Source organism: Lipotes vexillifer, unplaced genomic scaffold (genome assembly GCF_000442215.2).
Source record: "Lipotes vexillifer unplaced genomic scaffold, Lipotes_vexillifer_v1.1 scaffold1293, whole genome shotgun sequence".
NCBI classification, from domain to species: domain Eukaryota; kingdom Metazoa; phylum Chordata; class Mammalia; order Artiodactyla; family Lipotidae; genus Lipotes; species Lipotes vexillifer.
In genome coordinates this window covers 2,213,492-2,226,368 of record NW_006790911.1, presented here as the reverse complement: position 1 = coordinate 2,226,368, position 12,877 = coordinate 2,213,492, and the positions used below count along the sequence as shown (strand labels likewise).

At 35.1% G+C, this 12,877-nt stretch overlaps 1 protein-coding gene across 1 annotated transcript in view; it reads left to right on the top strand.

Moving 5' to 3' along the window:
* The first annotated feature begins 917 nt into the window (after nt 1-917).
* Nucleotides 918-12,877, top strand: part of IL15 (interleukin 15) — a 58,772-nt gene continuing 46,812 nt past the window's right edge. The window contains exon 1 of the mRNA XM_007464001.1: nt 918-983. Coding sequence (XP_007464063.1) covers nt 918-983 — 66 coding nt within the window. The remainder of the gene's footprint in view (nt 984-12,877) is intronic.

Below are 12,877 nucleotides of genomic sequence, written 5' to 3'. Positions count from 1 at the left end.
GAAGGTACAAGATCAAGATGCCAGATGATTGAGTTCTCTGGTGAGGACTCCCTTCCTGGCTTGCAGATGGCTGCCTTCTCACTGTGTCCTCATATGGTGGAGAGAGAGAGGAAGGAAGCAAGCTCTCTGATGTCACTTATCATAAAGGCACTAATCCCATCATGAGGGCTCCACCCTTATAACCTCATTTAAATCTAATTACCTCCCAAAGCCCCATCTCCAAATACCATCACAATGGGGGTTAGGGCTTCAACATAAGAATTTTGGGGAGACACAATTCAGTTTATAGCACAGTCTCTTGTGTATAATCCCATAGCATTTTCCATCATGTTCCTCACTGGTGATTCCAATCATTTCCTTTCCCTTCCCATACTGGTATTTTAGTCTTCTGTATATGGACTGGGAATGGGGTCTTGGGGTGGAGTTGATGGTTTGGAGGTAGTAGAAATAGTAAGGGTTTGCCTACCTCTGAGTTCTCCGTGGAGCAGGTGGCTGGACATAGCTACAAAATTCTTTTTAGAATGTGGGAAACTTAATGCTTCTTTATCCCCAACATTTGGTTCTGGTCACCAGTTCCAGGGCAAGAGTAAAAAAATCTTTATTTTAAATGATGTATGATACTTTCTTTTCCCAAATGAAGCAGCTATAGTCAACATGGACGTGAGTCAAATTCTGAGGAAGACTGAAGATTTTAGGAAAACTTATTTTAAAAAGTTTCTATTGACTTCTGAAGCTTTCTCCATATGAGTCTTCCTGTCTTTTCTAGCATCATCATATGCAGAAGTAATCATAAATTCAAGGAAATGAAGATTATTCAATACATAATTTTTAATCTTTGTATCCTGCCTTTGATTCCTACAGAATCCATTCCTACATATGGTCATGTGGTTCTTTAAAACAATGTCCCATCATGTGGTATGTTGGTGACGTCACAGGAAGCAAAGAAGTCAGTGTTAGAAGATAGCAAACGTACAGGAGGTCATGTAAGTAAAGGTTTTAAGAATTACATCATACAGTATAGACCCGTTTATGTAATAATGTATAATTAATAATAATGAAGATCTGGCAAACCGGGGATGTTATATATATCCGGAATTTTAAAAAATGAGCATCTTAGTTAGAAAAGAAAATGCCATTTGTTATAGAGTGTTGAAAACATTTTCTGAGGACAGAAAACACTGCACGTAACAGAGGTGGGCAATTTTTTCTGAAAAAAACCAGACGGGCTTTGCCAGCCAAATGACCTCTGTTGCAACTACTAAACTCTGCCCTTATTGCTGTAGACATGGATGGGCATGGATTTGTCCCAACAAAACTTTATTTACAAAAACAAATGGCCGGTGAAGTTTGGCCTGTGGGTCGTAGTTTGCCAACCCTTGGCATATTAGATGAAGACATTCTGCATCTCATTTTTTTCTATTATTAAGTTAATTTTAAAGGAACTGGGGTGCTTAAAATTAAATAATACATGTAATGCAACTATCAAATTTCTGAATGATTTTACAAGTGTAAGGAAATTAGAGAATAATGTAGATTAGAGTTCTTAAATGACTATTTGAAACTTTTGAAAAATGTTTGAGAATGATGTAAAATCAAGTACAGTCTCAAGAGCTAAACAAAATAAAGCTGCAGAAATGGAAATCAAAGGAACTGACTTCTTCTTGATAAAGTGAACACATGCATTTAATTTTTACTTTCAGTTATAATATTTAACTCCTTTAGAAAAATTTCTGAATCATTGGTATAGATCAGGATAAGCAGTAGAGTAAATACAGGGGTTTATGAAAAGTGAAACTCTTTATAAGAATCCTAAGAGGAAAAAAGTAATTCCTCTCTTGTGCAATCATTTCTGGCATCAGAAAATAATGAAGTACATATAAAATGGAAGAAAAAGTGTGAAGAAAATGTCCTCTGCTTATAATTGCCTAGAAAGTAAAACATATCCTCTAACTTCATGTGCTTCTTTGAAATTGCTCTGTTTCCTAGATTTTTTATAGGGAATCCCCTAAACTCGAGAAACAACTTACTGACAGTCTTAGGGTTAAACACATTTTATGTATTGCTGCCACTGATGGCTCAAAGAAGAAGCAGGAGGGCATTTTGGATGTTGACGAGTAGAACTGGGACACTTTTGTAATAAAAAATCCATTATGATCAATTCTGGGGCAAAAGCCAGGGGAATTTTCTTTAAGTGAAATCATACTTGAAATATGCAAGAAATTAAACAGGAATCTCCCCTCAGTTATTTTGAAGTCATAAAAAAGTGCTTTCTCTTTTTCAGAATTCTCCTTGATTCCTAGTTTTTGAGTAGGTTGTTTCTTGAGTTTAGGTATTCTTAATAAAAATTCAGAGCAGCTTCCTTTGTGGTACTTAAAAACAGAAGCTTCCTTTTGGGTACTTAAATAATCATATTATGTTGTGGTTATTTGTGGAGGCCTGTGATAGCTGTTCTTATCTGGTGTGAGGAAGGGTCTCAAGATTTTATTTTTATTTTTTTGTTTTATTTCTTATTATGTCTCTGATTATCAAAGTAACGTGCTCACTATAGTATGAGTGAAAACTATAGAAAAGTGTAAAGTGGGAAAAACATCACCAGTAATGCAATAACTAAGAGGCAGCTTATTACATGATTCTTTCTAGGGCTATTTTTTCTACATGGTTGATATAAAAATTATTGAAAATTTGCCTTGTACTTTTGTCTATTTAACAATAAACTGTGACATTTCCCTGTGATATTACGTAAGTTAATATTATTTTTAATGTGTATATAATACTCCAGTTTAAAACATATCACAACTGATTATAATCTCATTAATTTGTGGTTATTAAAATAATACTTCAGTGAATATATTTTTGAATAAATCCCTGACCAGATTTCTGAAAATTTTATTAGGAAAATTTTCTAGGAGGAGAATTAAAATGTTTAAAGTTATAAATATTTTAATGGTGCTCAAGACATACTCCAGAAAATATGTACAAATTTATATCTTTGTCATCCCTTTGTGAGTCTTGGTGACATTGCATCCTCATCAGTGCTGACATTAACAGCTTTTGTTTTTTAACATCTTTATTGGAGTATAATTGCTTTACAATGCTGTCTTAGTTTCTGCTTTATAACAAAGTGAATCAACTCTACATAAACACATACCCCCATATCTCCTCCCTCTTGAGTCTCCCTCCCACCCTCCCTGTCCCACCCCTCTAGGTGGACACAAAGCACCGAGCTGATCTCCCTGTGCTATGCGGCTGCTTCCCACTAGCTATCTGTTTTACATTTGGAAGTGTATATATGTCCATGCCACTCTCTTACTTCTTCCCAGCTTACCCTTCCCCCTCACTGTGTCCTCAAGTCCATTCTCTACATCTGTGTCTTTATTCCTGTCCTGCCCCCAGGTTCTTCAGAACCATACTTTTTTCTTTTTTTAGATTCCATATATATGTGTTAGCATATGGTATTTGTTTTTTTCTTTCTGACTTACTGCACTCTGTATGACAGTCTCTAGGTCCATCCATCTCACTACAAATAACTCAATTTCATTTCTTTTTATGGCTGAGTAATATTCCATTGTATATATGTGCCACATCTTCTTTATCCATTCATCTGACGATGGGCAAAACAATCCTTCCTGGTTCCATAGTGAGCAGTGGATTGGGCCAAATGTAATTCTCTCGGAGATCATGTCGAATGGGATTGTGGAAAGACCCACAAACTAAGTCTAAAGCAAAACTCAGAGACAGTGAAAAGCTCTAAAATCCAAACCATGTGGAGTATAGGCAAAAGCAACTGAGGCTAGAGAATTTGCACAGGAAGTTCCACTGGAGGGACAGAGAGGAATGGAAGTATGGAGGGGGCCCAGTGATGACAGCTGTCAACAATCACCAACATGAAGGAAAGAGCCCAGTTCTGAGTGGGGACTGAGGTTGAACAGGGATTCATTGCTGGGAGAAATGGAGAAAAATTCTTTATGCCCATGGGTGGCAGATCTCAGAAAGCACATCTTTCAAAAAGGAGGGAAATGCATTGGTAGGAAGGGGCTGTGTCCCTCAGTGGTAGCTTCCAGTGACAAAGCTGGAAGAGATCAGAACTGGTGCGTAGCAGCTTCTTGTAATCTCTGTTGGACTCCACAAGGTACATCCTGACAGGTGGGGTGGGTGCACTTGCTCACATCCGGGATTTCCTCCTGACATGGAAATATGGACAAGTTAATGGGCTGTCTGGCTAATCTTTGACCAATGGGATGCAGGAATTAGTAACACATTCTCGCCCCTTCCTCTGTCTGGGGGTGACTCTTCTGTAGCTCTGCGCAGGTAGGAACGGCAAGCCCCACGACACGTTCTTCTATGAGCTTCACCCCTTTCCTGCTGCTTTCCCATTTTTACCTTCTCTTGCTTCCCGGAATTACACTATTTAATAGAATCCTTTTTCTGTGCCTAATGATGATTTCATATCTTTATTGTTTGCCTGAATTCCATTGGAATTTCTTCTCTGATTCCTGAGTTATTCAAAAAGTGTATCGTTTATTTTTCAGACAATTGAGAATTTCACACAATTGAGAATTGAGAAAATAAATTAAGAATTAATTTTTTGGTATAGATTTTACAGCCAGAATTCTGTCAGATAATAAACACTGAATAATTTTAGTCCTTTAACTGTAATGACTTGCTTTTTGGTCCTTCCATTTACTTTCAGCCTGTCTTTGCCCTTATGTTACAAGTGTGCCTTCTAAAACCACAGGTTTTACATTTTTGTTTTTAATTTAATCTGGCAATCTTAGTCTTTTACATAGAGCATTTAATCCATTTTCATTTAATATAATTACTCATATAGCTGTGTTTATATCTACCAGTCTACTCTTTGTTTTCATTTGACCCATCTCTTTATGTAGTTTTGTTCTTCCTTTCTTACCTTAATTCGGATTAATTGACTTTTTACTATCCCTGTTTCCTCTGCTAATTCATTAATTAATATTATTTTACTCTTTGTATTTGTTACCTTAAATATTACATGTATCTTTTAAAATTGTAACTCAAGATTACAACTCAAGATTAGTTGTTACCTAGATATTACAGTATGCATCATTTGCAAGTTACATTCTATCCAATGATTTTTTTTCAAGAAGAGATTATTTCAGTGTGATTTAAACCCTTCCAGAGGAATACAAACGCAAATTATTTTAATGAAGGGAGACTATCATTGGCACCTAAACTTGGTCAAAATTTCAGAAGAAGAAAACTATTCCCAGTTTTATTTAAGAATATCAATGAAAAACTCTTCAGAAAGTTATTAGCAGCAGCTCATTAAAGGGGTTGTATATCATGATGAAGTAGGGTTCATTCCAGGGATGAAAGATTATGAATTCTATTAAAATAATTCATCATAATAGTTGATCTAAGGGAAAAAAAATCACATGTTAATTTCTACTCATTTGACAAAATTCAACAGCCATTCTGGACATTTCAAAAAAGAGAGACAACTCAATAAAGAAAGAGTTAAACATTTTATAAGCATGGCAGACTGACAGACCGTGTGTTCACACATACACACGCGCAGACTCAGCCCAGTGATAGCATTGTAAATAATGACCAAACGCTAGAGGCACTTCTGCTACTTCTGCTCAAAGTACAAACAAGATAAGTGTGTCCACCTCTCACCCCTGCTGGTGATGCTGTACCAGTGTTGTTAGTTAACAAAGCCAGATGAGAGAAAGAAATTTGAGGTATGAAACTTAGAAAGGTGGAAGTAAAACTGTTATTTGTAAATGACTTAATACTTAGAAAATCCAAAAGAATCTAGCTGAAATTTTTCTATTACTCAATTCCACCATCTAAAGGAGAAAGAGAGAGATAAAAAGTTAAATCAGACTCATTAAAAAAAAAAATCCTTTTGCTGGCAAAAACCAAACCAAACCGAAACAAAAACTCTGGGGAAATTCTAAAGGAGAATAATAAGCAAGGAAAAAAATATCTGCCTCTCAAATCACCGGGAGTTTTCCCTCTAAATATATTTTAGGAATTGTGGGAGTGTGGAGAACAGTGGGCAAAGATGAATGAACAGTTTGCATAAGAAAATACAAATAGTATTTTGATTCATAAAAAATATTTAACCTCATGTAAAATGCTAGTTGTTATTTAATTTTATTTAAGGAATGTGGGAATATAAGTATATATTTCTAGATTTGCTTGCATTTCATAAGGAAACTTTCAAGCATTCGCAAGAACTAAAAATGGTTGCCTAAATCAAGAGAGGAGGTGGAGGGAAAAATAGGTTAACGGGGACAAGAATCAGGGTACAATTTCTAAATGAATACCTTTTCCTATTGTTTTGTTTTTCAACCGTGTAAATACATTACCTTTACAAAAATATGTAATAAACTATTTTTTAATTATATGTTTCAGCTGTACAACGTTATAATTTGACATCTGTATACATAGAGATCACCCCCAAAAGTCAATAAAATGTAATTTTTTCCCAAATTTGAAAAGTGAGAAATGCATTTCATTTTAATTTGCTTTCTTGATTACTGTAGGTATTGGATTCCTTAAAGTGTTCATCTGTTGTTTGCATTTTCACTGAAATTATTTGTTTGTTATTTATATTTAGATATATTTTTGTTTTTCTTAACTAAATTTTATAATCCTTTCATATATAAGGAACAAGTACGTTTTAGCATATTTATTTCACTTTTTTTCACTCTGTTCACCCTATCATTTTATTATACTTTAACTTATAGAACATATTAATTTTTATTTTGTCAAATTTGTCAGTTTATTTTGTTGATTTTTTTTTTTAAAAAATTGCTTTAAAGCCTATCCAGAAATTAGATTCTTACTTATATTTTTTTTCAGATGTCTTTTTTTTTCACCATATGAATTTATCATATGGTGAGATGAGAATATAATTTTTCTCCTAAATCGCTAGTCAATGGCTTCATAGAAACTTTGTTAAATAATAACTCTTCCCTCACCTGCTGCTTTAAGATTCAGTGTTACGATATTTCACTGAGTCAGCTATCAGTATTTCAGTGAGAAACTTAATTTCATTTTGTGATAAATTTTAACATCCACTAGGTCTAGTTCCTCTTTATTACTTTTCTATTTCAAAATTATTCTATTTTCACCAGTGGATTTTCCCAGATGAACTTAAAGATCGTAATATCAATTTCACCTCTGATTTCATTTCTTATGAAATAATTTGGAAAAAATGATATCTCTGTAATACATAGGGAAGCCCTATGCTAAGTTTTGTTAAGCAGTTGTACAGTTTATAAGTAATCGTCTTATCATTTTGAATGGTTATAACTAGAGTTTCTTATTTTTCTGCTTTATGTTATTAATCAGAAATTCCAGAAAGTTCCAAAGAAAAGCCACCAGGTATCTTATTCTTTCTCCTGAATACAACAGGGACACTTACAGTGATTTATTAGTAGCTTTGAAGTTGGTATTAGTTTAAAGAAGATTTGATTATGTTAAGAAATAATTATTCTATTCCTTCTATTAAGAATTTTTTTTTTTAGAGAATGGATGCTGAATTTTGTGAAATGCATTGTGAAGCACTGTTGGTGCAGTGTTTAAGAGATTGGGCTGGGGGCTTCCCTAGTGGCGCAGTGGTTGAGCATCTGCCTGCTGATGCAGTGGATATGGGTTCGTGTCCCGGTCCGGGAAGATCCCACATGCCGCGGAGCGGCTAGGCCCATGAGCCGTGGCTGCTGAGCCTGTGCGTCCGGAGCCTGTGCTCAGCAACAGGAGAGCCCACAACAGTGAGAGGCCCGCGTACCGCAAAAAAAAAAAAAAAAAAAGAGAGATTGGGCTGGCTGGAATTTGAAGCCCAGCTCTACCACTTAGGAACATTGTATTTAACTCAGGCTAGCTACTGATGCTCTCAGTTTCGTCATTTGTAAAATGGAGACAGCAGGTGTTGGAGCACCGATGATTTAATTCACACCCTATTTGTTTTTCAGTGTGCCACTCTCAGTATGTCATGCACCTTCAAAAAAAAATGTATTTGCTTTGTCCAGTCAGCATGATTAAGGAACAAGTTTGTCTTCTGCTTTTCAAGGCTCTGTTTACTCAGGAAGCAAGAGTGGAGTTGAGTTAAATACTAATTAAAAAAAATTTTTTTAGTTCTCATAGTAGGTGATAATGTGGAGCGTGTTTATTTTTGTCTTGGTGTCCTAATGTGCATAATATTCAAAAAGTTGTCAAAATACTTTGATTGGTTAGTCATATGCACATATATACTGAGGGCTAGTCATGATGCATGTAAGCATGGACCTCATTACCATCACCTACCATTAGTAAGCTTACTTATTTACTCCTCTATCTTAATTTTAATTTTCTGACACAGTAGTTTATTTTAATTTTCTGTGGAAACCTAACCTTACATTGTTCACATTTTTATGGGACAATTGAGCTTTCTCTGTCACTGTTATGTAAAGCTCATGCTACAGGACTATAATTTGTGCATTAAAAAAGTATACAGAAAGGATATATACCTTTTAATACATATTAAACCACTTTGTGGTTTTATTAAAACTTGTTAAATGATTGATTTTGTAACAGAGATGATGCTTAGCGCTACATATGCCAGAAAAATATATGCACATCCTTGTTAAGAGGTGTTTTCTTCAGAGTGGAGGACATTTTGAAAAATAGATACTGCAGATCCTCTGAGCCTCAGTCTACCTATCCAGGCCATGCTTTTACGCTGTCTCTGCTGTACTTGGATCATCTTCCTTTATGCCACCTCATCACTACCTCTCCCCTGCAGGTCTGGCTCTCCTTAGGCATCCTCTATGTTCTCTTGTGGATTTGGGCAGAAACTTCTGGGTTCCTTCCAGTGAGGAGCCTTGGATGTGTTAAGTCAATCCTTCTCTCTGCCTAATTAATCCTCACCTTTATTATTCTCTCACATTTGGCTGCCTGTGGAGTGGGGCTACCCTTCTCGTCGGTATCCATCAGGAATTCCAAAGTTGGGGCACAGGACTAAGCCTTGCCACCAAACGCACTCTCGACCCATTCCACCATGGGCACCGACCCCTCAATGGAGAATTTGTTGCACACCTGTCTTCTTCTACCTGTTTCTCTTAGCTTTCCTACCCTCCTGGCTGAAACATTTACTTACATCACACCTTTCTGATCCTGAGGGCAACTTGTTGCCTACTCTTCATAGACAGGTAGTGTTCTCAGTCTCTACTGTAGAAGGAACTGCAGACCAACTTTCATTTTCAAGGAGCCTCAGGAAAGCCAGGCAGTAGAAATTTTCCAAACAGGAGGTCACACTGGTTTAATTCTGAGAAGAGTATAGTACAGTGCTAAAAACACGGAAATAAGCCAGGCTGCCTGGTTTCCTGCCCTGGTGTTGCCACTTAGATGTATAACTTTGGCCCAAGAATCTCTGTTCCTCAGATTTCTCATATTTAGAATGATGATACTAACAGTCCCTTCCTTATAAAGTTGTTGTAACAAAAAATTGGTTAATACTATGTAAATAGCTCAGAACAGTAACTAAGTAGTCAGTACTTGATATTTGTTAGTAATTATTATTTTATTATGATTATTAGTAATAGTAAAAATGTCCTTCTTTTATGTATTTGAAGATGTACAACGTAAGTAGAATACAATAAAGTGATGGGTCTAGCTGCAGGGAGATAAGTAACTTCTTATTGGCAACCATTGAAATGGAAAATAAAGTTGGAAATGCATGTGCCTGATTAAGTAGGGCTTTGAGAATGCCATATAATTTAGACATACAATAGTAAGCAATAGGAAAACTTGATAAAATTTAAGTGATTTATGATGAGAATAAAGTTGTTGTTTTAAATTAACCCATGAGGAGCACAGACAGAATCAAAGAGTGAAATAGAGATTGTAGTTATGTGATGCAAACCTAGATTAAATTGTGGCAAATGGCAGTGGTGACACAGAAAAGCATAGAAATGGTTATCAGGGCTCAGACAGAGACTCTGGCCATGGTTATTTCTGACTCAAGGGTCATGGTTTAATTCAGTTGAATTTAAGAGAAATGGAGAGTTAGAAGAGGGTGTTGTCTGGGCAGAAAAACTTTGATTTTAGATTAATTAAGTTTGAGATAGTGATAGGCTATTCAGGTGGAAATATCCATTGATCAGGGATGGGCAAACTTTTTCATGTAAAAGGTCAGATAGTAAATATTTTAGTCTTTGTGGGCTAGATATGGTCTCTGTTACATATTCTTTCAAAAATTACTTCTTTTACGAATTTTAATTTTTTTAAGTAAAAATGTAGAACAAAAGCTGCAACCTGATTTGCCCCATCAAGCCACAGTTTGCAAACCCCTGCTAGAATTTATTGTCAAAGAACAGAACCATGGCAGAGATGTCTGGGCTAGAGATCTAGAATTCTTAATCTTTAACATATATATGTTTTGAAAAGTCATTGCTGAATATGGATACTATATGTAGTATTCTAATTAAAATCAAATTGTATGGTGAAAATAAAATGACATAAATATTTAAATTAAAAGTTTTTCTCCCAGAAACAGATTTTATAAAATCATGTCCTCCTTCTTGTGAGCCCTGTAAAGTTACTTTCTAAGGGACTTCTAGCAACTAAATACAAAAGTAATTTCAATAAAATTAATATAGATATGTTTTTTCAAATATTGGTTAGAATTTAGCATAATAGTTTCTGAAAATTCCTAATTTCATAATTCTAAGGAAATTAATGCAAATAAAGTTTCACTTACTGGGTATCACAGAAACGAAAAGTGCTACTTTTTTTTTTTTTATGAGAGCATCATGATAAATGATAGAACAAAACAGTACATAATTGTAGCCAACTGCACTTGGCATCAAGGAATAGGGATTATTTATGTTTTAACTATGGGATTAGAGGGTGTTATATTCTTTTAAAACTGACCTAAATAAATGCATTATAGAAAGAATTTAGTAAAACAACTTGAGTTCTTTAATTCTATCTAAATTAACCAAAATCAGTGGCATAATTTAAAGAAGCCTCTTAAACTAGCTAAAATTAATGAGTCCATTTATTTCCCTCAATTAAAGTAGATCATTGGAGAGTAATTATATTTTCCTGACTGAATTTTTTTGATCTTAAGTTTAACCGAGGCATTTTACTTCTTACAACAGATTTCTAGAGAGATTTAATCTTTCCCCATTAGAACCAAGACATTATTTTATTTGTTTTTTTAAGATGATACCTTATTTCATATAAACTTTTGTTATCTACGAAGAGTATTACTTTCTTATAGATGCAGAGTTCAAATTACAGAAAGTAGTTTTAAATTCAATATTGTGTTTAGTTTTAGGTACTAAAATTTAGGTACTAAATTTTGAGAAAAACATTGATGAATTAGGTTTTACTTAAAAGAAGACAACCAGGAATATAAACTATCTATGTACTAACTTAAGTGAAAAATAGCCAAAACAACTAGCATCGAAAAGAAAGACTTTGGAGGGGCTGGGCATGGGGGTGGGCTACATGTATATCAGTTTTCTTAAATATTTAAAATAATAGAGGAAACAACAGGTGGATTCGTCCATCCATTTATCCATCCATCCACCCACCCATCCATCCATCCATCCATCCAACCTTTTCAAAATGGACTTTCTGTTTGTCATCTTGCATGCGCTTAAGATACAAAGATGAGTAAGACGTCCCCCCGCTAAAGTAGCTCACAGACTAATGAGGATACTCACAGTTTTGTGGGCAATTATTAGCTAGGTGAACTAATCAGCCTTGGTTTTCTTCTCTGTAAGTCTGGATAATAGTAATAACTAGCTCATAAAGTTACCGTTAGGGAAAAAATGAGGTTGTGAAAAGTACTGCAAAGTGCTATAGAAAGTTAGATGATTTCATATTATAGACTGAGGGATATATTGGCAAGAGAATACTAACTCATATTTTCTAAATCTTGTGATTTAGGAAGTTATATAAGGTCAATCAGTTATGTATTGCTGTGTAACAAACCGTCCAAACTGTATTGACTTAAAGCCACAGTGCTTTATTATTTCTCATGATTCTGTTTGTTGACTGGTCAGTTTCTCTGCTGGTCTTGTCTGGGCTTACTCAAGATACCTTACTTACATGTCTGGGACCTTGGGGCTGGCTGTGGTCTGAGTTTTTCTCTCTATGTAGTTTTTTCATTTAGCAGTCTAGCTGGATTTTCTTTCAAGACAGCAGAAGCATTCAAAAGATGGAGGAAACAGGGAGGCAAGGCCTCTCACAACCTAGCCTTGGAAGTTGCATTTTATTTTTGTCACATCCTCTCAGTCACAGCAAGTTATTGGGACAGGGCCAGCCCAGGTTAATGGTAGGGAAAATAGACTTCACCTTTCTATGGAAGGAGTGGTGATGTCATACTGTACAAGGGCACAGGGATGGAGGGATTGTTGTGGCCATCTTTGCAACGTGGTGAGTTTTCATTTCACATTTGGTAAAATATAAGTCTTTATACAAGGGCTGGCAGTTGCATTTTCTTTTTTGTATTTCAATGATCATTACTAGCAAATAATAATATGAAGTAAGATAAAGGAAATATTTCAGCATCTTCTAACTGATGCATTATGAGTAAAGGTTCTGTCTGTATCTGTGAGGAAAAAATCTACTAATTTGAGAGTTTTGAATCTCATTAGTTGATCTTCAGTGGTTCAGCAATGGAGGTAAATCTTGCCTATTACTAGCTATCACTTTTATTCCTTCATGACGAAAAGTTAAATATATTTTAATTCAATTTTTCTTTTATTTCAGTGCATAGCCGAGGCTTACAGAGCACAGAGTGGTGATGGGGAGCAATTTTGTTTTATTTTTTTGTTTTAATCTAGTAGTTTCAATGTCATTTCTAACTGGTTAGTCTCCTTACTTTTTTTTTTTTTTTTTT